Source organism: Mirounga angustirostris, unplaced genomic scaffold, assembly GCF_029215605.1.
Source record: "Mirounga angustirostris isolate CCGP_5_RB_7025 unplaced genomic scaffold, mMirAng1.0.hap1 SCAF_3, whole genome shotgun sequence".
Lineage (NCBI taxonomy): Eukaryota > Metazoa > Chordata > Mammalia > Carnivora > Phocidae > Mirounga > Mirounga angustirostris.
This window is the reverse complement of record NW_026991711.1, coordinates 10,801,216-10,825,580: the sequence shown is the minus strand read 5'-3', so window position 1 is coordinate 10,825,580 and position 24,365 is coordinate 10,801,216. Positions and strand designations below refer to the sequence as shown.

The 24,365-nt window shown below is 43.2% G+C and overlaps 1 protein-coding gene across 2 annotated transcripts in view; it reads right to left on the bottom strand.

Annotated features, from left to right (window-relative positions):
• Positions 1 to 24,365, bottom strand: part of TMTC4 (transmembrane O-mannosyltransferase targeting cadherins 4) — a 64,526-nt gene that overhangs the window by 18,629 nt on the left and 21,532 nt on the right. For both annotated transcript variants that reach the window (XR_006789773.3, XM_045869664.3), the window contains exons 6-11: positions 9,223 to 9,323; positions 6,058 to 6,150; positions 5,663 to 5,827; positions 4,598 to 4,800; positions 2,953 to 3,124; positions 2,735 to 2,866 (exon numbers count right to left, since the gene is read on the bottom strand). Coding sequence is in view for 1 of the 2 variants with exons in the window: in XM_045869664.3 (XP_045725620.1) it covers positions 2,735 to 2,866; positions 2,953 to 3,124; positions 4,598 to 4,800; positions 5,663 to 5,827; positions 6,058 to 6,150; positions 9,223 to 9,323 (866 nt within the window). In the remaining variant the exon portion in view is untranslated. The remainder of the gene's footprint in view (positions 1 to 2,734; positions 2,867 to 2,952; positions 3,125 to 4,597; positions 4,801 to 5,662; positions 5,828 to 6,057; positions 6,151 to 9,222; positions 9,324 to 24,365) is intronic.

Below are 24,365 nucleotides of genomic sequence, written 5' to 3'. Positions count from 1 at the left end.
TTAAGCTTTAACAATGAAAAGTGACTGTAAATATAATTAAATACTTGGTATCTCATCCACTGTAGGCTAAAGGAATTTAATTTCCACGCTGCTCAGTTCCATCACTAATACTGAGTGCCCACCATCTGCAAGGCAGTGTGGGTGATCCCACCGTTGACCGGGCACTGGCACCATAATCTTTTGAAAAAGATGAGTCTCAGCTGTAAATCTGAGCCTAATCTAGAGCCAGGTGCCAAATACTTACTTAGTAGTCAATGAATATAAAGTGGAAGCCAATACAGAAAATGTATTTCCTGCAACAGAGCTGAATGAGACCAGTGTCTTCCTAAATGAGGTCTCTTCCCTGAAATGAGCCTTGCTTTTTTCCAAGAAGAAGAAAAAAAGGAAGTAAAGATGATTTAATTATACTGCAATTTATATTGGAAAGGAAAACAAACAAACAAAAACAAAAACAAAAAACCCCAAGATTCTATCTTGCTCATAGGTAACACTGAAAAAGATTCTTAGAAAGGACTATCACCACTGGGTCCATTTTGAAGATGAGGTCTTGTATGTATGTCTTAAATTTTTTTTTAAAGACTTTATTTATTTATCTGGGAGAGAGAGAGAGTGAGTGGGAGGGAGAGGGAGAGAGAATCTGAAGCAGACTCCCTACAGAGCACAGAACCCAATGCAGGGCTCCATCCCAGGGCCGCGAGATCATGACCTGAGTCGAAACCAAGAGTTGGACGCTTAACCAATTGAGCCACCCAGGCGTCCCATGTATGTCTTACATTTAAAAAAGAAAACTACACATGCAGACATATGGTTGTGTGTGTGTCCATGTGTGCACACCTTGTGTTTTCTATCCTATAACATAAGAAATCACTTCCTAAGGCAGACCTATAGGCTCAAACATCACATATGTCACCCCTCCCCCTCACTTACTGGGCAGCACATCATACCAGGTCTCTACCTACCACCGGAATTACTCATCTAGATAATATCAGTTCCATCCTTCTATGCCTCAGTTTCTCCCATTTGGAAAAATAAAGAAAACCCTCTCTCTCAAAACCTTAGAGGGAGGATAATAGAGATTAATTATAGAGCCTCTACAAAGAAATCGGAGTTCCTTGTGGGAAAGCACTATATAAATAGAAGGGATAATTACTGCTATTCAAACAGAAAAGCAAAAATAAAGCAGATCTATTAACATTTATGAAATTAAATCACAGGCAATTTATTTTTAGTAGCATAAAATAAATGGATACGTCAGCAAATCAAATTAAGAATCAAAGCTTGAAGTAATTCACTCTTTTATCTAAGTCTCTTAACTATAAAACATGAACAAGATCTTTTTTTTTTTAATCCAAGAAAAAGACAAACAAGGAGTTAGCACTTTTTATACTATTCTTTACTTCAGGATCACAATAAGATGCCAACTATTCATTAGATTTATTCAAATAATTTTGCCTGAAATCACTTCTTTCTCTTAAATATAGGATATGGAAATGAGAGAGAACTCCAGAGAGCTCTTTTTCTCCCCCTAGAGGATCACATTGAAGCATCCTAGGAACTCCTATTTTGATGACCTGAGAGAGAATATATCATTATTTAGCAGTAATCTATACCAATAGAAAATTCTTCTAACCAAACCCCTTGGCCTCCTATTTTGAGCAAGTAGAATTCTCTTCTTGCCATTTAACAAGAAAACCAAAACCAAAATGAGCCCCAGAAAGCTAACATTTCTTGAGCACCTACTACGTTCTAACTACCATATTAGGGCTCTTTGGATGCCATCTTTCTTTCTTTTTTTTTTTTTTTTAAAGATTTTATTTATTTATTTGAGACCGAGAGAATGAGAGGGAGGAGGGTCAGAGGGAGAAGCAGACTCCCCGCCAAGCAGGGAGCCCGATGCGGGACTCGATCCCAGGACTCCAGGATCATGACCTGAGCCGAAGGCAGTCGCTTAACCAACTGAGCCACCCAGGCGTCCCTGGATGCCATCTTTCTTTAAGGCCTCACAATAAGCCCGAGAGACAGACGTTATCTCCCTTCTATAGATAAGGGCACTGAAAGTTCAAAACAGTTTAGTTTTGCCCCAAAAGGCACAGCGGGTTAAATGAAGAGATTGGATTCATCGAGAATACAAGTGACACAAATTCCTACCAGCCGGCTTCAATGAAAACATTGCCAATTTTGAAGTCTACACGTTTATTTTTACCTAATCTGATGAAAGGAATCGCAAGCCGAGAAACCACAGGTGAGAGCAGTGTGTACTATGAAACACCAGACGGCATAATTTAAACTTCCTGAACCAAAGCGCTGCCCATTCGTAAGTGGTGTCGTCTTCAAGTTACAGATTGGCGGAGGACTTAATCCCGTGACCCGAGCACAGGTTCCGAGGTGTGCTCTGAAAGGACTGACTCTGCCCCTCCCCCAGCCGCACTCGGATGTGTGTGGTTACCGCCCTGCCACCATTTCAAAGGGCGGTTGCGTGGACCAACTGAAGACGAGCCAAACCTCATCTCAGTAATCCGAAGTTTCACTGACATTGTCTGGTTGTAATGATTTCTTTTGAATTATTTTGGCCCAGTGGAATTGTAGTAAGTTTTATCAAGATCATTAATAAAACCAAAGGAAAAAACCAAGTATTTGGTCATGGTCTTATGCTAGATTCTGTGTGAAGGTAAACATTTCTCTTACTCAGCTGTTGAACTGAAGTCTTTCTAAAGAAACATGGCAGCCAACATACCTTGGCATTGAGAGGACACACAGACAGGGCGCTTCGAAAAAGCTCTTCTTCATTCCGCCACTCGCCACAGCGAATCATGCACCTCAGTATGTTTATGAATAAGATTCCCAGTACGACACCAGCAATCAATTTCTTAGGAATAGAGAGATACAGTAGGTGTCATTAGGAAGATCCGTCCATTCGTCTTGGTTATGAATGGCACCACTCTGGGCCAATACCTTTTTCTTAGTGTGTTTACTGAGAGCTCCAAATCCGAAAGTCAGCAGCAGGCAGTACCCAGCACTGGGGAGGTAGAGGACTCTCTCTGCAACCACGAAGCCCACTCGGAAGAACAAGTTACTTGCAGGAAGAAATGGGATAATGAGAAATCCCAGGCCCAGTGTAAGGATCCTGGAAAATGAGAAGTCATTGAAATGGCTATTCTCAGACCTTTAAAAAAAAATTCCTACTCAACATTAAAATAGTGATAAAAGCCCCCTTTCTTTCACGTCATCAGTTGAGGAAAGGTATCAGCAGTAGCAAAGAAATGTCATCAGTAGGGCCTAGGGCTTAGCCTGGCAGTATTAGGATAAGTCATAAAATCGCACTAACACCAAATGCAGGGATAAGACTTGTAAGTTGTCCCGTCCATATGAGTAAGGTTAGAATGATTACATTTTGTGAGATCTTATTAATTCGCCTACTCTTAACCCCACCTTAAACCATGTAGCGTTGAATAGATCAGTGGGTATATTAGTGCAATATAGTTTTCATGGGGAAAAAAACCGCCCCCGCCGCCCCCAACCTTACCAGGAATAATAATACTTGACTTTATAAACTTTATAAAATCTGCAATAAATGAAATCATTTTGGGGAGCTACATCACCGCAAATGTTAGTCAAGCAAAAAGAAAGCTGAACAACAAAGCACTTGTGGAACGAGGCAACATGTCCAGTGTTCCATGTGACATAAGAACAATTAAGAAGCCAGGTGAAATTTGGTGGCTCGTCAGTTAAGCGTCTGCCTTTGGCTCAGGTCGTGATCCTGGGGTCCTGGGATCGAGCCCTGCCTAGGGGTCCCTGCTCAGAGGGAAGCCTCCTTCTCTCTCAACCCGTCCCCCTGCTCATGCTCTGCCCTCCCCCACACGTGCGTGGTCTCTCTCTCAAATAAATCAATAAAATATTTTAAAAAATACTATTGCACGTGTATAAGCGAACTGGGACTAAAGTTAGTTGCCCTTTAGAATTATGAACCAATGTAATAGATAAACTTAAAACCTTATTTATTTTGAGAAATTACTAATCTAATTCCGTAAGCACTTACGCTTAAAGGGAATCAATCACCTTAAATAGTTTTCGTTCTCATGAAACACATTTGCTTTTCCCCAATTATTTTCTCAATAACCCTCTTTTTCTCTTCTTTTTTCGTTTTTTTTTTTTTTTTGGCAAGAAAGAATGGTCTCTTTGGGGCAGCAGTTTATTTTCTACGGAACAACAGAAGGACTCGCTAGGGCATCCACCAGGGCTTTCTGAAGGAGAACCGTGAAACAACGGGCACGGCACACATCAATTACACTCTCTGTTCTGACCATAAATTACTCTTTACCACCTACCTCGAAAAGGATCTCAAGATGCTACTTCGTGGGGCCTGCGGGAGCGGGGGAGAGAGCAGTCATCTGTCCCCCTCCTCCAAGGCCACTCCCCACCAGCTGAAGCCGGCAATGGATTCCAAAGGGACGGAACTCATCCTCGCCGGCAATATGTACGGGAAATAAATGTCCTTGGACCCTACTTCCGCCAAACTGTTAAAATGATCAGTGCTGGCTTGAGCGAGCAGCTCTGACTCGATCCCGTGTGGAAGTTAAAATTCAGTGCTGCCTCTTACCTTCTTTTGTGGCCGTCTTCAGAACACAGGGCTTGGCATAGCAGGCCAATTAGGCACAACCAGAGAGCGGCTGGTGCCGTTACCCTCCAGTCGCCGACGGACTTAATGAGGGGGACACAGCCCATTGACCAATCAAAACACAGCCACCAGGGACACAGCAGCAGCCAAGCGTTCAGTGAATAGTAGTAATTATAGTTTATGGCCTGTCAGTCAAAAGGAAAACAAACATGTACTTGATACAGAACTTCTACATGTGTATGTAATACACACACACACACACACACACACACCTTGAAGTTTCACTTTTGAGGCATCCATAGGCTTCCATTCACAGAGAGCAGTTGTGTAAAATAAAATATTACCAATTTTGATAGTGGACACGAGGCCATCGTTTGCAACTTATTAAATGCGTTCAGAATGCAATAGACAAAAATACAGCGAAGCCACCAGACTCTGCTATATACGTCCGTTATATTTCTGGTCGAAGTATGTCCCATTTACTTAGTGATGCCCAAAGTCTGTGACCCAGGAAATCTGAGGCCCGGGGGTCACCTATGCGTCTCACAATATTAAGAACAGGGCTTTCCCTTCTTTTGATTTCTGTCTCTATGAAATGCACAGCTGAGACTCTGTGGCTTGACACCCTCGCCTTCAGAAAAAGCGAACCTTTACAATAAAGGGAATCTTGATACTGCTGGACGTTTGAAGATATGTAACCGATGTGGTTGTATTTTGTCTTAATCCCGCTATATCAGTTTTCTTTACAACAAAAGTAATGGGGTCAGGGGACACTTTAGTGAGGCTAGCAGGGAACCTGATGTTTGAAAGAACCATTGCTCTTTAATTTTGTTTCGAATGGAAATGCAAAGGGCTTACACCCTCTCCATCCCCTAATAAAACTCGGGTCTCATCCTAGAATATCCTTAGTGAGAGCAAACAAATGTGGAGGTGTTCCGCCAATGGGGGATTTTGTGGGTGTGCTGGGAAGCGAGAAGTGGAGGACAAAGATGGTGGGATTTGGTGGGCAGAGAAGACAATCCAGCGGGGGACAGGCTCAGCACTCACCCTGACCAACATGCTGTCGGCAAAGGAGGCGGGGTTGTCCACCTCGGTGAACGCGGGCGGGCCGGTGCCCATGATTTTCCAGCGCACGTAGAGCATCCCTGCGCCCCCCAAGGCCAGCAGGGTCATTCTGAAGAGGAGGCCCCCGTTCCTGAGCACGCCAAAGTTCTGAAAGGACAACGCCAAGCCCCTGATGGCGCAGATTTTCAAAAGAGAAGTGCAGCCAAGCTAGGTACAAACGTACAACAATTCTGCCAGAACTACACGGACACGGTAGCTTAAAAGGGCCAGCTACTTCAAGATTCAAAACCGCAAGAAATATTTTGAAAATGGCATTTTAAATCAGCTGGTACTTGACATTTTCCATGTCTGGGCTGGAGACAAAAGTCTATACTCACCTCTAATGACTTGTCTTTATGTAGTATCTTCTGGACCATTTCCAGAACATTTAATTTGCCTATCACCAAGATGTCAAAGACTGCATTCAAACCCTGAGGAAGCAAAGCAAGGCAATCAGTAACGGGAGAGCCTCGCTCTGATTAGGCAGCAATTATACTTCACAGTTTTATTACTGAATCTCGACAAGAACTGCAGTGGATAAGATAATCACGGAAGGAGTTTTCATCTCTAAAACAGACACCCCACTATTGTTCCTATAAAATCAGCTCATGGTAATATCTCAAATTTATTATCTAGTAAATCCCTCTTGGTCATAATTTCAGAGTCTGCCTAGAAGAGTATTTAAAGATTCAGGATGGCTGGACATTTGGGGTTCCCAGAAGAAGTTCTGCAGAGGTCCCTCTTCCCTTGTTTTTCCTTTACTATAGAACAGTCTCTTAGTTGATGTGACAGAGGGGTTACCTGCACCATAATTATGCCTCAGAAGAGAAAGGCAGCCATCAAACTCGACAACCCACCCACGTAAATAATTAATCGCACCCCCAGAGCGCCAAGTGCGTGCCGACTTCAGCAAGTGCAGTAACAGCAGGGGCATGACATACAAAATAATCTCTGAGAGGGCTTCAGAGATCTCTCAGGTTCGGACTCCTAGCCCGTCTGCTGGTTTTCAGTTCTTGCTGGGCACACAGCCAGACCGCACTTCCCAGCCAGTCCTGCAGTTACAAGTGGTCATATGACTGAGTTCCAGCCTCCGGAATGTGGGTAGAAGTGATGACGCACCATTTTGGAGGTTTGGTTATAATCTGGGCACTCCCCGCCTCTTGGTGTCGCCTTGCAGCTGGCTGGGATGGACACCACTGGGTCAACTTTGGAAACTACACTCCCAAGATGGCAGCTAGGTGAGCCTTGGATTCCCTTCTCTCGCGGCAGGCAACGTCATCTTGTGGAACTCCCTGCCCCATCTAGATAATGTGGTCACAATACATATGGCGTATATGGTTAAAGTTCCCCCTAAATGACCCTAACCTTTTTAATGTGAGGCTTTGTGGTGAAGAAGATCAGAAATCATCAGAAGCCAGTGGTAACTGGTGGCTTCCAGAGCAAGGATGACATCCCTACTTAACCCTCTCCCATAAATGCTAGAAGCCATTAATTATCCAATACACAGGCCAGTGCTGGGTTAATTATGTCAAAGAATTCTGATTTCATCAACTCAGGCGGTACAGGATTTTAGTGGGTCACAGCAGACCATTTCTGCCCGGGTGTAAACCATTTTCTAGAAGGCAGAAGCTCCCTGTTGAGCCGCTGCTGTCTTATACCATTTGTTTTTCTCCCCAAGGAATGAGGGGATCTTGTCATCACTTCTGTTTGGCACTCTCCAACTTCCCATTTAAATGCATTATCAAAATGTCCACATTCTAATCACATTTTTGGAAATAGCTGAATTTTACCATATCTTTAGTTACATAAATTCAACCTAGTTCTTTAGCGCTTTTCAAACATTAACGGGAGCCACCTTGGACCTTGTTAAATGGAGATTTTGACCCAGCAGGCCTGGGGGTGGGGTTGGAGGTCCTAAATTTCCAATAAGCTCCCAGATGGTGTTGATGCTGCTGGTCTTTGAGAAGCAAGGGTTTAGAGCAGTGGATGGTTTTGCCACGTGGGGGATGCTTGACAATGTCTAGAGACATTTTAAGTTGTCACAACCAAGGGAGTCCTATTGGCATTTAGAGGGTAGAGGCCAGGGGTGTTGCTTAACATGCTACGATGCACAGGACAGCCCTCCCATAAGAAAGAGTGATCTAGCCCAAATGTCAGTAATGCCAAGATTGAGAAACATGGGCTTAGAACTTAAAAAAAAAAAAAAAAAAAAAAAAAAAAACTCACGAACTTCAAGTATCTTTGCATAATAATTCTTACTATGCCATTTTTAGCTATCTAATCTTAATCTTATAGACTGAGCCTGATAAAACCATGGATCTTTGCTTTGAGTTACATCAAACCCCATAAAGCTTTATCTGCTTTTTCTTTCCCAAGCTATTCCTATATGGGCCATTCAAATCCCGTATCTTTGTTTTCCATTTCTCTACCCCTAATCACAGCCCTAATTTCTAAATTTTCCTCTAATAAAGTCAAGCATAAAATTGGCTAGAAAGAAAAAAAGGAAAGTGGATTTCAATGCCTCTCCCTCCCTGGGGCCTCAATTCTGATTAGACATAGGAGGTGTACATCTGTACTCTTCAGAGGCTCCTCCTTTCCTCTTTGATATTTCCAGTCGAAGCTGAGCACAACATACACTCAATGCTTCTCTAACCAGGACCAGAAGCATGGATGGGGTCAGCCCACTGTTGTATTTAGAACTGCCGAAACAGGAGAGCACCGCAGAAAACTTAAATTGTTCTTTCCTCTTTTTCTACAGCACCTCTCCATGAGAGCTAATCACTGCCTTTTTTTTTTTTTTAAGATTTATTTATGGGAGAGAGAGAGAGAAAGAGAGCAAGAGCACACAAGTGGGAGGAGCAGAGAGAGAGAGAATCTCAAGGAGATTCCTTACTGAGCTCAGAGCCCGATGCAGGGCTCAATCTCACCACCCTGAGATCATGACCCAAACCAAAACCAAGAGTTCGACACTTAACTGACTGAGCCACCCAGGCGCCCCAGGAGCTAATCACTCTTTTTTTTTTTTTTTATTCAATTAGCCAACATATAGTATATCATTAGTTTCAGAGGTAGTGTTCAATAATTCATCAGTTGCATATAACACCCCGTGCTCATCACATCGCGTGCCCTCTTTAATACCCATCACCCGGCTGCCCCATCCCCCACCCACCTCCCTTCCGCAACCCTCAGTTTGCTTCCCAGAGTCAAGAGTCTCTTGTGGTCTGCCTCCCTCTCTGATTTCTTCCCATTCAGTTCTCTCTCCCTTCCCCTATGATCTTCTGCACGATTTCTTATATTCCACGTATGAACTTCCCACTGCTTGCTAAAGATCATCAACTGAGACAGCCCATTTCCATGCAACATCAGATGTACTGAAAGCACAAGTAACTGGCGGAAGGGTCTATGACAGGCTTGCAATGGGGCTGGGAAACAGGCCGGGCCAGCCCAGGACATCTCTACCGCAGGGGAAGAAAGGGCAGTCCTGACAGCATCTCGGGTCTTACCAGCACGGTGATCCCTTGCTCTTTGCACAGCATGGCCACTGCTCCCAGAAGGATACTCAGCAACACCCAGAACGTAGAATGTGTTCCCTCCTTGTTACCTGCTGATTAAGAGAAATGACAAACATAAAAGCCATGCGATACAGCTCAGGCTTCTTAGCACCAGGAACTACAATTCTAAGCATGCACCTTAAAATAGCCACAGTTTAAAAAGAGTTTGGTCTCCTGATAGCACTTCTCTGTGGGCAAGTGTATTACGTTCCGCATTTCTGGTTAGACAGCACCTTCTAAATGATATACACATCCAGCCTCAAGGCAGACTCTGGCAGGTGCCCAGAGCCTTTGGGAGGCATTTCAGTGAAGCCCTGGGCACAGAGCTAGCTCACAGCAGGCTCGCAATGGGGCAAATTCCTTCGTCCCAACCTGCCAGGCACTTAAGAGGCCACTGTGACAAGCGGTACTGAGACTTGCCCCTGCAAATGTAAGCACTGCATCTGGTCACAGGCTGACCCCAGCAGCGACTGCTGTTCCCGGCACAGGGGGGATGGCATTGGCCGAGTGGCCCCGAGAAACCCTACGACCGCCCACAGAGGAGTCCAGGGAAAGGCGCAGGCCAGGCTGCACTGCTGACCTGCATGGGGACCCAAGCCAAAACATCCCTATGGATGTGAACTCTGTAGTACGAAGCCTGGGGTGAGACTGAGCTCAAGTCACCACCAAAAGTCCCTGAACTGCCTTCTGGAAAGGGAGGGTTGGGCTCCATACTGTTTCATGGGAGGTATTTGCACTTTGGGGGCCAGAGCTGAACTGCTTGAAAGGAGAGGAAAGGCCACAAGTGGTGCTCATCTCTGTTCTTCCTTTGGAAGGCCCTCACCTCCTCATCCACACGGACGGTAAACAAACATTTAAAAAAGACATCGGTAAGAATAAAAAAAAAAAAAAAAGACATCGGTTTGAAATAGGGCAAAGTGCACCTGCTTGGAGAGCCAAACCATTAGCTTGCCTGGGCTGCCTATGCATCTTGGTTCAGTTCTGATGAAAACTGAATTCCACATTCTAGCTCTGCCGTTTACTACGTGACCCTGAGCAAATTACTTACACTCACAGTCTCAATGACCTCATCTATAAAATGGAAGCAACATGACCTACCTACTGGTATATTTGAGAGGGGAAAAGTGAACTACCTGGCCATTTGTGTTAAAAATTATATAAACATTCTTGTAAATGCAAATCATATCTGGAAAGCATACAAGAAACCAACTACAGTAGTTTCTGAACAGTTCTAAGAAGAAAATTTTGGGCAGCGGAGGGAGAAAGTCTTACTTTGCGTTGTATAGCCTTTCACGTATCCTTTACTTTTTTTCTTTTAAAACTATGTGCCTGTTCGGCAGCATCTCTAGCTTCTAGCCCTTAGATGCCAGCAGTACTCCTAGCCCTCAGTGGTGACAACCAAAAATGTCACAGGCTTTGCCAAATGTCCCTGGGAGGAGGGGGACAGAAATCACCTGCAGTTGGTTGGGACCACTGCCCCGAACCAGCGGTACTGACAATGGGTGGTCTGTGCACCTGCCCTTGGATCCTGTTAGTCATGCAGAGTCTCAGGCGCCACCCACACCTGTGCAATCAGAAACGCGACGGTGGAGCCCATTTGGCCTTTTAACCAGGCTTCCAGGTGCTTCTGATGCTCGCGAAAGGTTGGAGAGCATCACCCTAAAAAAGCAGCTTGCTCCCAGCCACATCCCTGGGGCCATGTGTGGCTTGTAGGAGCAGCTCAGACTTCTGCTGTTGGGATCCATGACACCTGACTGACTCTGGAAAGGCAACATGTGGTTGGTGAATGAAATTGCCGTCCGCTGTCTGCCAGAAAGGGGCCATAAGTTAACAAATGGTAGGGCCACCATGCAGGAATAGCAGCAGTGCCTCAGAAGTTGTGCAGACCATCTCCCTTGCACAAGTGATGGAAGTGTTGGAAGTGCTGGCATCCTTTCCAAGACGCTTCCAGCAGGAGCCACATGGCCTTGACTTCAAGACCTTCAGGGATGGGGATGAACTTTCTGCAAGAGCCCATTTCGGTTGGAAACTGTGGGTTGTTGGAATATTTTTTCTTAAGGTGAGCCCACACCTGCCTCCCTCGATGTCAGGTCTTGGCTCTGCTCTCCTTTAGCACCTTTCCAATTGTTCAGGAGGCACCGTGCCTGGGAGCCAACTTCTCATTACTGAAAACCATTCTAGAGGAGTATAGAGTCTCATCAAGCCAGCGAAGGGTCATTTCACTTGCAGAAATTAATGACATTCCATGGATGTGAAACCGAAAGAATACAATTACGAGCCAAAAGAACCAACCCCCTTAAACTAATGTGTATTTGAGTGTTTACATATTTATGGGAACTTACTATTTTTGGGGGGGATTTGCTAGTGATCATCAGCAAACAGCATCAAAGCAGATGCCATCCCAGATACCAAAGCTTTTACATAAAATCATGGCCAAAATAACCCTAAAGCTAACACCCTGGTTAGCTCCTTTTGAATGATGATTTTAGGAAAGGCCTCGCAAGTTTCGCCGCACAGCCCAGGGGTCCAGCTGGCTGAATGGAGGTGACCACAGGTCACAATGCGCCATGCCTTCTGACATGTGATGGCGATGGATGGCAGATGCCACCCTTAAGGCTTGTCCTCTCCATGCTGGTGGACATATGGTCCATTGAGCGTTTCTCCCATCACACGTCTTCCTGAGTCTGTATCAAACCACTCTCAGGATTTTCTCATGTTAGCAGTTGGTTGGTAAATAGGTACCTTTACTTATAAATGAACTCATGTACTACTGGGGGGGGGGTTTCCTCCACAGATAAAGGGAGTAAATGACCCCCAGCCTGGCTCCCATGTCCCTCAGGGAGGCCCCTCACAACAGGATCTACTCCAGGCCAGAGTGGGAGATGTGCTGTGGGCCCCAGCCTCTGCCTGCCCCTTCCACATCCACGAAGCATTAGGTGTGGTGATTCACTAGGAACCAGATGGACCTCTCCCCTACTGCCTGGATTGGGTTTTTCTAAGCTTCCTGATTCCCACAATCTGTGCTTGGAACTCTTCATGAAACATAACAGGACTTCCCAATATAATGCTCCCTGTTCTTAACATGTAAAGAAGGTCCCTTGGGGCGCCTGCCTGGCTCAGTCGTAGAGCATGCAACTCTTGATCTCGGGGTTGTGAGTTCAAGCCCCACACTGGGTACGGAACTTACTTTAAAAAAAAATTTAAGAAAGAAGGTCCCTTAATCATTTTACATTCCCTCCTAGAAAAACTGAATTAGCTTGTATTTTACTTGACTGTGTAACCTGGATGAATTTCCCCCCACCATGGACCAGTGGCTTTGGATAGGAAAAAAAACCCCAGGCCCTCCATTAAAACACCCAAAGGACGGCTCTTAAAGCACTCCATTAACACAAAGTTAAATTAGTACAGAAATGTGGAAGTAATGGGCTCATGTTCCACTTGCCTGGAATTTAAAATGGTTTTCTCCTTAGATGGCTAAATCAGAGATTTCAGTGAATACAGAAAAATAACTTATATAGAAAACACAGCTTTCAGATTTACTGATAATCTTCTCCCTAAGCTCACCCCATAATTTCATCACACTTCTCAAATCCCAAATTTCAGCAAGGGACCTGGACACCCCACACCTCTCAAACCCTCTATCATGATTCTTTTGGAAGAGTACCACTCTGTAATTATCTCTTATACTTTTGATTTTGTGCAGACATGTCTGGTAAAAGACGTGTGCGAGCGAGTATTTCCTTGCTGAAGAAATTTCTTCAGTTACAGTGATGATTAAATATTATGCCACTTCTCAACAGTGGCATTTTCTTTTTTATTTATTTATTTATTTATTATTTATTTATTTATTTTAAAGATTTTATTTATTTATTTGAGAGAGAGAATGAGAGACAGAGAGCATGAGAGGGAGGAAGGTCAGAGGGAGGAGCAGACTCCCTGCCGAGCAGGGAGCCCGATGCGGGACTCGATCCCGGGACTCCAGGATCATGACCTGAGCCGAAGGCAGTCGCCTAACCAACTGAGCCACCCAGGCGCCCCAACAGTGGCAATTTCTGATCAAAGGCAAAATTTCAGTCGTCAGTTACAAAACCCAGTGATGGCCTCACATTCAGAAAACCGAATTCAATTCCGCCACTGTCCAGAGGAGTAGGCATTCTAGCTGATGAGCGCCTGAAATCTATCTAGTCCCTAGTGAGATGTGTTGTAAGTATAAAATACATACCTGATTTGGAAGACTCGGTATGAAAAAAAGGAATATAAAATATTTCATAATTTTTATACTGATTATTACATATTGAAATTATCATATTTTTGATATATTTGGCTAAAAGTGTAGTTAAAATTCATTTAACCTGTGTCTTTTTATAATGCGGCTACTAGACATTTAAAAATTACATGCATGGGGGCGCCTGGGTGACTCAGTCATTGGGCATCTGCCTTCGGCTCGGGTCATGGTCCCAGGGTTCTGGGATCAAGCCCCACATCGGGCTCCCTGCTCAGCGGGGAACCTGCTTCTCCCTCTCCCACTCCCCCTGCTTGGGTTCCCTCTCTCGCTGTGTCTCTCTGTCAAATAAATAAATAAAAATCTAAAAAAAAAAAAAATTACAAGCATGGCTCATGCTGTTTTTCTTACTGTCTATACCATGTGCTCAGAGACCCAGTTCACAGATGAAATGATCTGCATGTGGCTTTGTTTGTATTCCAAGCCTTCGAAAGCTCAGAAAATATGAAGTGAGTTTGCCTGTTTAAATCCTTCTCCTGCAACTCTACCAGATTAGCCACCTCACATTACTGGGAGTCGTAAGATTAGGCACACACAAACACTTCACTTTTTCCAGAATTCAAACAGGAAAGCTTAATTTAACTGTTTTTCAATGATTTCATATAAATCAAAGGGGTCCTCTTTACAAATGTGTGGTATGCATGTGCATGATAAACCAAGGCCAATGTACATAATAGCACTGACAGTATTTCCAGTACAGGGATGGTCAAGAAAGGCCTTGTAAAAATTAAATACTCAACGGGGAAACTGGTTCTGAGCCCAGCCTGGTAGACTTCTGGTAATATGACCTGCACTAGCATAGTTTTTACCTGTGTAATTCTCCAGATTAAAGTTTTTTTTGAGTCTTGATTTGTCAAGGTGACCAACGCTAATAGTTGCCAAGATACAGCCTATCTAGATGAATTTGGACTTTGCATTTTTGTGAGTACACTCTTATTTAGTAACTAATGCAAGCCATTCTTTTATTTCCAAGTTTGGGCATTTTAATAGTACAGCTGAAATAGATAATGATAGGCCACCTGCGATACAGTTGGCACTCAACAAAGATTTGGGGAGTCAACAGTTTCATTTCTATGTCTACCAGAAGTCTTATTGTATCACCATATTTCTTATGCAATTATGATATGTAATTTATATACCAAAAAGTTAATAATGTGCTCCATGTGAACAAATACAGCCAGAAGTCACATCTTTTCATTTGACATTAATTTAATGTCTTGAAATCTCCTCACGATGGAAAAAATCTCCATCGTGAGGAGATGAAAAAAAATCTTTTAAAAAAAAATTTAACAAAAAAATGACATAACCCTAATATAACACTGTATGTCAATTATACTGGAATTAAATTTCTTAAAATTACATAAGGAATAATGAAAAGGTACAGCCAAAATTGATTGTTAATTTTAAATTTAGAGCTGTTAGAAACAGTAACAATAAATCCCGAGAGCCAGATGTCACCTCCGGTGCATGTGCACTTATGAAGATTTTTATTCAAAAAAACCTTCCCCAAGTAGGGAGTTCTAACTGGGATGTAGCGACACGCAAGCATCTCGGGATGTTGCATGTACCCAGAGTTCTCGGTCTCATCTGCATCCAGTCTGCTAAATTGTAATCACCAGTGACCCAGGGGAAGAAGAAAAGAACCGTTCTTACACCATGTGACACCTCTCATCACGTAAGACCGCCTGCTCCAGGATAATTATGCAGCGGTAGCAAACATCAACAGTTTATGATCCAGAACTTAATAAACTGGCTTAGAAAATGTTTTCCTTGTTTCACTATATGCCTGCAGCATCTAAGACCATACGACCACGTAGATAAATGGAGGCAAAGGCTCATGGAGTGGAGGGAGTAGAGGTGGAAAAAAAAAACCCACCCCAAAAGGCACGAACAGAAACACGCTTGTCAGCGCTAACACCCACAAGTGCCAACAGATGTGATCAATTTAATGAAGCGTGTGCCTTGGACTTGGCCCTATCATCTGGGGGCGAAGATCTTCTTTCAGAAAAAGCATCACATTGTACGAGCTACCCTGTTCACCGCTCAATGCCTGGCATCCCTACTGCCTCGGAACTGGCACGCCGTGTTGTGTGTGGGAACCATGCCACCCCGACAGGTGGCCTCGACTCCCTCTGCCAGCGAGACACAAGGAGCAGCAGGCTCCCGTTCCAAAAGTCGGGGCCAGCCAGGCCGTGCTTACCCCTGCCGAACGAAAGACGTCAAACGTGGCCGTTCTCAAACACCAGCCTGTTTGGGGGGAAATCAAGCAATGCAGGAACCAGAGAAACACGAAGGCAGAGAAAAGAAAATACACGTGAATACCACCATCAGAACTCAGTCGGCAAGGACCCCAAATCTAGAAGCAAGAGTCCTAGGCTACGGGAGTTACACAGTCACCTGTTGTTTATTTTTTTAGAGCTGCATGATTCTCAGTCAAAGAAAAACAGATGTCTTAAATCCGAATGAAAATGTGAGGACACGATGCCCCAAGAGTAAGAGTTATTCTACTTTATTTAGCTGCCTGAACTATCATAAGGAAAGCAATACAACAAACAGTTTAAGGACTTGCAACAACTAATACTTGGGACCTTGTCTTTTGTAATAGCTTAGAATTTCAAATGGTTGTTCTTGGTATGTAGCAGATTCATTCCCCTCTTAAAAAGGTTCTCTCCTGCCCACCATAAATGAACTAATTAAATTTCTCTTATTATGGGGTGCCTGGGTGGCTCAGTCGTTAGGCGTCTGCCTTTGGCTCAGGTCATGGTCCCAGGGTCCTGGGATCGAGCCCCGCATCGGGCTCCCTGCTCAGCGGGAAGCCTGCTTCTCCCTCTCCCCCTGCTTGTGTTCCCTCTCTCGCTGTGTCTCTCTCTGTCAAATAGATAAAATCTTTAAAAAAATTACTTTATAAATTTCTCTTGTTAGTCCTCACTCCCATGAAACAAGTATTTTAAATTATTTGTTTAAAAGAGAAATTGCGGGGCTCCTGGGTGGCTCAGTTGGTCAAGCATCTGCTTTCAGCTCAGGTCATGATCCCGGGGTCCTGGGATGGAGCCTGCTCCTCCCTCTCCTCCCTGCTCATGCTCCCTGTCGCTCTCTCTGTCTCAATCTCATAAATAAATAAATAAATAAATAAATAAATAAATAAATAAATAAATAAAATCTTAAAAAAAGAGTGAGAGAAATTCTTTTGGCTAGTCTATCACGTTTACTGTGCAGAGAGATTATCTGTTTTCAATCAAAAATACTAGGCTTTAAAAGAGGTGTCAATGTTGACAAGATGTCTCATCATAAGAATAACACTTTTTGTTTCGGGCATTCAGAAATGATGACCAGCGCACCGTCAACTTTATCTGACTGTGTTTTTCTTTTTTGAAGAAAAAGTATGGTTTTCCGGGGCACCTGGGTGGCTCAGTCAGTTAAGCATCTGCCTTCGGCTCAGATCATGATCCCAGGGTCCTGGGATCGAGCCCCACATCGGGCTCCCTGTTCAACAGGGGAGCCTGCTTCTCCCTCTCCCTCTGCCCCTGCTCATGTGCTCTCTTTCTCTCGCTCACTCTGTCTCTCAAATGAATAAATAAAATCTTAAAAAAAAAAGGTATGGCTTCCCTCATAAGGACATTTACTTTTTTAAAAAGGATTCTGTAGCAAAAGATCTGCATGGAAATATTCTAAGCACCCCACCACAAAAAAAAAAAAAAAAAAAAAAAGCAGACAGAAATATTATGTGAGTAGTTTTTTTTTTATTTTCTGAAAATGTAAGGATTCTAGAGGTTAGCACAGAATTGCTTGTTAAATAAACTCTGGCAGTTAAAATTGTCCTAAGCTTTATAATAACAGACACTGCATCTATAAAGAAAGCTAATGAGGTTATCAAAAAAGAAATGTATCGTTTGAAAGAGCTTTTTAACTAGTTAAAACCACTAATTTCAGAGTACTCAATGTTTTGTTCCCTTATAAAATATATTAAAAACCTTTCTTGAACTACAAGTTTCCATGCACCCGATGCTAGGCCTTTCTTTGAATTTATGTTCAGATCCCAAAAGAACAAAGACCAGGTCACTTTAAACCTTAAGTTTAAACAATAAATAGCATTATTATTTGCATCCAATAAATACTGGACTAAACTTCTACCACAATGGAGCTCTGATTCTCAGTGGAACACTTACAAACATGTGGATAACATGAGCGCCTGGCACAAGGACTCGCCATCGCCATGACAATGTGTTTACCGCATGTGTTTAGTCCTCAGCTGTTTGTACAATCCACACTGATGAGACAGGGGAAGACAAAAAATGAGTGACTATTTCTTAATATATCTCAAAGTCCAAATGAAAAAAATATACACCTGAATGTCCATTAGTATCAACCGCTCTGCTCTGTTGGACTGAAGGAAATTTAACAGAGATGAAAGAAATTAGCAGCATAAACAAAACTACCATATGATCCAGCAATTCTAATTCTGGGTATTTATCCAATGGAAATGAACTCACTATCTCAAAAAGATATGGCACCCTCATGTTTACTACACTATTTAAAACAGCCAACACATGAGGATTGTGTCTACTGGCGGACGAATGGAATAAAGAAAAATTGTTTTATACACATACGTATATACAATTGTTTTATATACACATATACATACATGTTTATATATACACACATTCTCTCTCTCTCTAAAATACTATATGTTACATATACTATAAAATACAGGGCATATATAATACTATGTAATATTGTGGCACATTACTATATACTATATATATGTATATATACACGATATACTTATATACTATGGTATATTATTACATTTTATGTAATACCATAACAGTATAACATACTACACTATAATATATAACACTACAGTACAGTATTATACACATAAGATATACACTATAAACCACTGTGCTATAATATAGTATGTATATAAAATACATACTGTGTGTACATATATGTATATATGCACAGTGCAAACAGAATGGAGTATTACTCAGACATAAAAAAGAAGGAAATCCAGGCGCCTGGGTGGCTCAGTTGGTTAAGCGACTGCCTTCAGCTCAGGTCATGATCCCGGAGTCCCAGGATCGAGTCCCACATTGGGCTCCCTGCTCAGCGGGGAGTCTGCTTCTCCCTCTGATCCTCCCCCTCTCATGCTGTCTCCCATTCTCTCTCTCAGATAAATAAATAAAATCTTTTAAAAAAAAAAATAAATAAATAAATAAAAGAAGGAAATCCTTCCATTTGTAACATGTTTGGACCTTGAAGGCATTATGTTAAGTAAAATAAGTCAGAGAAAAACAAATACTGCATGATCTCACTTAGATGTAGAATTAAAAACCAAACTCATAGATAGAATAGATTGGTGGCCGCCAGAGGAGGGTGAAGGTGCGCAGCCAAAAGGTAAAGATTCCGTTACAAACCCTGGGGATGGAATGTACAGCATGGTGACTAGAGTTAACAACACTGCGTTGCATACTTGAAAGCTGCTAAGAGAGTCGGTCTTAAAAGTTCTCATCACAAGAAAAGAAATGTGTAACTATATATGGTGATGGATGCTAACTACATTTGTTGTGGTGATCGATTCACAATATATGCAAATATTGAATCGTTGTTTTGTATACATAAAACTAATAAAACGTGATAGGTCAATTACATCTCAAAGAAAGAAAAAAGAAAATGCACATTCCAAGGGAAACATACAAAAAAAGAAATTAACAGTACAAAGGCCACAGTCATCAATGCTGCCTAAATGCACTATGACAAGAAGGAACTACTTACTGAGTGCCCAAGGTGAGTTGCGTACAGGAAGGAAAAAGCTAACAAGGAAGTATGGAAAACCAGAACATTCTACGCCTTGAGCATTGTGAATACTGACAGCTTTATTTTAATCAAAATATACTAGACTGTAAGCCCTTTGAGGCACAGACTGTGTCCTTCTAGTTTTTGTATCCCCAACACAGGACACAGGAGCTGGTACAAAGAACACCCTTAATGTTTCATTATTGGTGAAAGAATGAATGACCAAATTGATAAGCCTCTATGCTAGTTTAGAATAGAATCAGAAAAAGTGTTATCATGGATGCCTTACCAGAATTACTTTTGCATATAGGGTTCTTTTTTTTTTTTTTTTTTTTTTTTTTTTTAAGATTTTATTTGACAGAGAGAGACACAGTGAGAGAGGGAACACAGCAGGGGGAGTGGGAGAGGGAGAAGCAGGCTTCCCGCAGAGCAGGGAGCCCGATGCGGGGCTCGATCCCAGGACCCTGGGACCATGACCTGAGCCGAAGGCAGATGCCCAACGACTGAGCCACCCAGGTGCCCCTGTTCGGACTGCTTCTTCTCTGCACAGCTATTATTAGTATATGAGTCTTGCCCCTCTTTAAAAAGACTCTTAGCCACCATAGGTATGAAGTTGAACCTTAACATGATGTGTAAAGATTATTCCAGAGAGCTGTTCTCCATAAACAAAGAATTAGTTTCTATTCTTAGTATATTAAAAAGGAGTATGGAAAATCTGAAACACAGAAAAGTGGCTGAAACCAGAGTGCCTCTATCAACAGAAACTAGCAAACTTCATGGGCACCAGTCCTGGGGTGGGGGGGGGGGTCGTGGTGTGGATAATGAAACAAAGGGGCATTTGAGAGAAAGGAGGGGAGGGGTGGCTGGCAGAGCAAAGGGGGCTGTCTGATGTGAGGGGAGCTGGGTGGGAGGGGGAGGCCAGGGCGGGGCATCTGGTCACCGTGTCCTGCCCTGCTCTGCCTGCTCCCGGGTCCACCAGGTGGGGCTCAGGGCACAGAGCCGTTGGCGGGGGGAGGATCATAGAACTGCGGTCTGTTTCAGACATGGGGCTTCCCCCCAGTAAGCTAATAACCGAGTGTAAGCCTTTCTCTTTCGAATCCAGGTTTCTCTGTGCCTCCAGACCTGCAAGGAACTTGGTAGGCCAAATTCAATCATGCCCTCCATACTCTGTGATGTGAAAACAATACATGGGAACTGAAAAGAGCAGTGAAAACCAACTCAGAATGATGGAGAGTGCAGATTGAGGGATGGATGTTTTCAACCACCTACTTTAAACTCACAAGAAAAAAAAAATGATCATGATCTGTAACTCAAAGCCTACCTGGGCAGGTGGATACAATCAGAGGACAGAAAGGACACAAAAGACCACAGCCAATAATAACTTTCAGGGTCGAGACCCCGAGGCTGGATGCGCGGAGAGGGTCAACCTCCTAGCTTTACATTTTCCAATAGCTGAATAAGCTGACAGGAACTGTAAAAGACCATTCCAGTCTGGAATTAGGGCCACAGGCTTCATTTTAATCTACTCTTTCCTTTTCCTGAAGGTGGGGGGGTTCAAGTGAACAGGAAAACAGATCCTGGGAAGGTGTGTGTGGGGGGGGGGTGCTGTAGATAAGAGGTCAACACTTTTTCAAAGACCTCCTAATTGGTCCATTTGTCTTCTGTTCTAAGTAACTTCAACCTAATGAAAATCTATTCATATATATTTTTTTTAGATTTTATTCATTTATTTGACAGAGAGACACAGTGAGAAAGGGAACATAAGCAGGGGGAGTAGGAGAGGGAGAAGCAGGCCTCCCACCGAGCAGGGAACCTGATGTGGGGCTCGATCCCAGGACCCTGGGATCATGACCTGAGCCGAAGGCAGAGGTTTAACGACTGAGCCACCCAGGTGCCCCAATCTATTCATATTCTCTCCGTAGAAGTCACATCTACCACCGCTATCTGTGTGCAAACATTAAATTTCCAGGTTAATTTTCTGGAAAACATTTACACACATCGCATTAAAGGCCCAACAATCTCTTTCCCATTTTAAAGCAAATATATAAACGTCAAAAGAATGCTAGTAGACCGAAAAAGAAAGGTCATATTGCTACTACAGTTAACATATTTCCATTAGGACTGGAATATACTGCACCAGTTTCTCAAGAATCAATGTATTTGTTGAAAAGTCATCACACATTAGAGCACTTTTACCTTTGGTATCAGTTTCCAAAGGCTTTATTAAAAAATGTATCTTCTGTAAAGATGGCTCTCAGAAATAATTTTGTAACTTACAAATGAATTCAAAACAGATGCATATATCAAAATATGTACATTGTGAAATAAAAAGGTCAGTATTGGGGCACCTGGAGGGCTCAGCCGGTTAAGCATCTGCCTTCGGCTCGGGTCATGATCCCAGGGTCCTGGGATCGAGCCCCACATTGGGCTCCCTGCTCTGTGGGGAGCCTGCTTCTCCCTCTCCCACTGCCCCTGCTTGTATTCCTGCTCTCGCGGTCTCTGTCAAATAAATAAAGTCTTTTAAAAAAAAAAAAATGTGAAAATGGCACCTGGGTGGCTCAGTTGTTAAGCGACTGCCTTTGGCTCAGGTCATGATCCCAGGGTCCTGGGATCGAGCCCCACACTGGGCTCCCTGCTCAGCGGGGAGCCTGCTTCTCCCTCTAGCTCCGCTCGTGTGCGCGCTCTCTCAAACGTATCAATAATCTTTTGTTTTAAATGTATTTATTTGACAGAGAGAGAGACAGTGAGAGAGGGAACACAAGCAGGCAGATGCTTAATGACTGAGCCACCCAGGTGCCCCTCAAACGTATAAATAATCTTAAAAAAAATGACCAATGCTAAAGGAACCAAGAAAAGAATATGTCATGTCTTTAAGTTTTGTTCCATTCTGCGAGAATACTCCACATTAAAGGAGGCTAATAAATGTATCAGTTCAGTTGACGGAAGAACTTTTAGTCTCCTGATAGTTTTTTCATTATTTCACCAAAGTAATCTTTAGAAGTAGTGAGAAGTTTTAGTCTATCTCCTAAATTATGTGTCCCACATGTTGAATCTATCAACATTTAGATTTTCTTCAAAAAACACTTCTGATGTCTTTGACATGCACTCAGAATAAGGAATAGATTCTTTAAGGCAGGGATATGTTAAAATTAATAAAATGATTCTTCATGAAACTTTAGAGTCATCTTTGGGAAAGGCCAACAGATTTAATTTTTAATTTTCCTTAGGAAAAATATGACTGATAAATTACCTTCTGTAATTGCAAATTCAGATTTGCCACCTGAAGAACATGTAGTACCACCGTCTGAAATGAGCAAGGGAGTGAGCAGTAAATGGACCCCCTCTCCCACTCCCACTGGGATCCAGTCTTACGGAAAAGCCACACGATGTGCTTTGAGGCTGCGGCAGGTGCACTCCTCCCCCACCACCTTCCCCCACCAAATCCCTGGCGCCATGTGTCCTCAGGAATTTTATGATCATGATAGGTAGGGAGGTCTCAGCCCCAGGAAGAGCTGGACATGGCTTATTGCTAAGTTAGCTTTCAGTATCAGGAAGCAAAGTTACCACCAATATTCTCTGTACTGGAAGCTGTTCTATTCAGCTGTCCCCAACCTCTCTGCTGTATCAGAAACACGGGGAGTCACAAGAAAACTAGTGGTTTTATCTCAGTATGATAAAATAATGGTAACAAAAGGGGGTGCAGAGCGGTTGGGTGTAACCAAGTTCTGAGTGAGCCTGGTACAGTCTGGGGCCACTGGGGTCACCCTTTGGCTGTGTCTTAGCAGCGCCGTTGGTTTGAGAGAACAGATGCTCCGAGACAATCTGCCCCACGTTCAGCCTGTACAGGATGGGATGAGGAGGGACCGTGAGTGAACAATCTCACAGGTCCTCCCCAACCCGCCCCTGGAAACTATGGATAGTTTCTCCATGGATGTTCAAGGTATATAACTATAAATACCTAGAACATCCAAACTAGAAGAGTTTACAACCCTGCCTAAATCTTTTTGTAGAATAAAAGTAAGGGTTAAAAGGAAGTCTGTTGGGTACACCAATGTTCAAAGCAGTATTCACAGTAGCCAAATGGTAGAAACAACCCAAATGCCCACCGACAGATAAACAGACAAATGAGATGTGGTATATACATACAATGGAAGTATTCAGCCTTGAAAGATACGCTGACACACACGCTCCAGCATAGAGAACCTTGAGGATGTTATGCTCAGCAAAATAAGCCGGACACAAAAGGACAAATGTTGTATGATTCCACTTACATGACGTACCTAGAACAGTTAAATTCATGGACAGAGAGCAGAATGGTGGTCGCCAGGGGCTAAGGAAGGCGGGGATGGGGAGTTACTGTTTAATGGGTGCAGAGTTCAGTTTTGCAAGATGAACAAGTTCTGGACATGGACAGTGGTGATGGTTACAGAACAAGGGGAATGTATTTAGTGTGCTCAACTGGTACATGAAAAATGGTTAAAATGGTCACTTGTATGTTACGTCTATTCTACCACAATAAAAATAAGGGGAAAAAGTCTATTGGGGTTTAAATAATAGAACTAATGCTTTGCTTTTCACATCTGCTAGGGAACTCCCACTGGTATCCAGGACATTAAAAAGTCACAAGAGAGGAATCTGGTCGCTGTGCATTTTCACCTTAGGATGGCACTTCTTGAAAGGCAGACTGTGTTAGAAACTCTTTCAGAATCCTGAGAGCGGACAGTGTGGTGAAGCGGCCTTGCCAACATTTACCGTGGGGAGCGACACCACCTAGGAGTCGTAGGGAGGGAGATAAAACGAAGGAGATGCCGTTCAACCTTCTAAATGGTTGTCTTCCAAACCTACAGAGACCTGGGGAGAGGCAGAGCCCCAGGCCTCAGGGATGGTCCCACGTGGGCAAAGGGCTGGAGAGGAGGCGGTAGGGGAGGGGCAGGAAGCAGAGTCTTTCAACTGTTTTAATTTTAGAAAAGGTGTCTTTTTTAAAAATTGGGAAATGAGTTCACAGTTACTGTCTGGC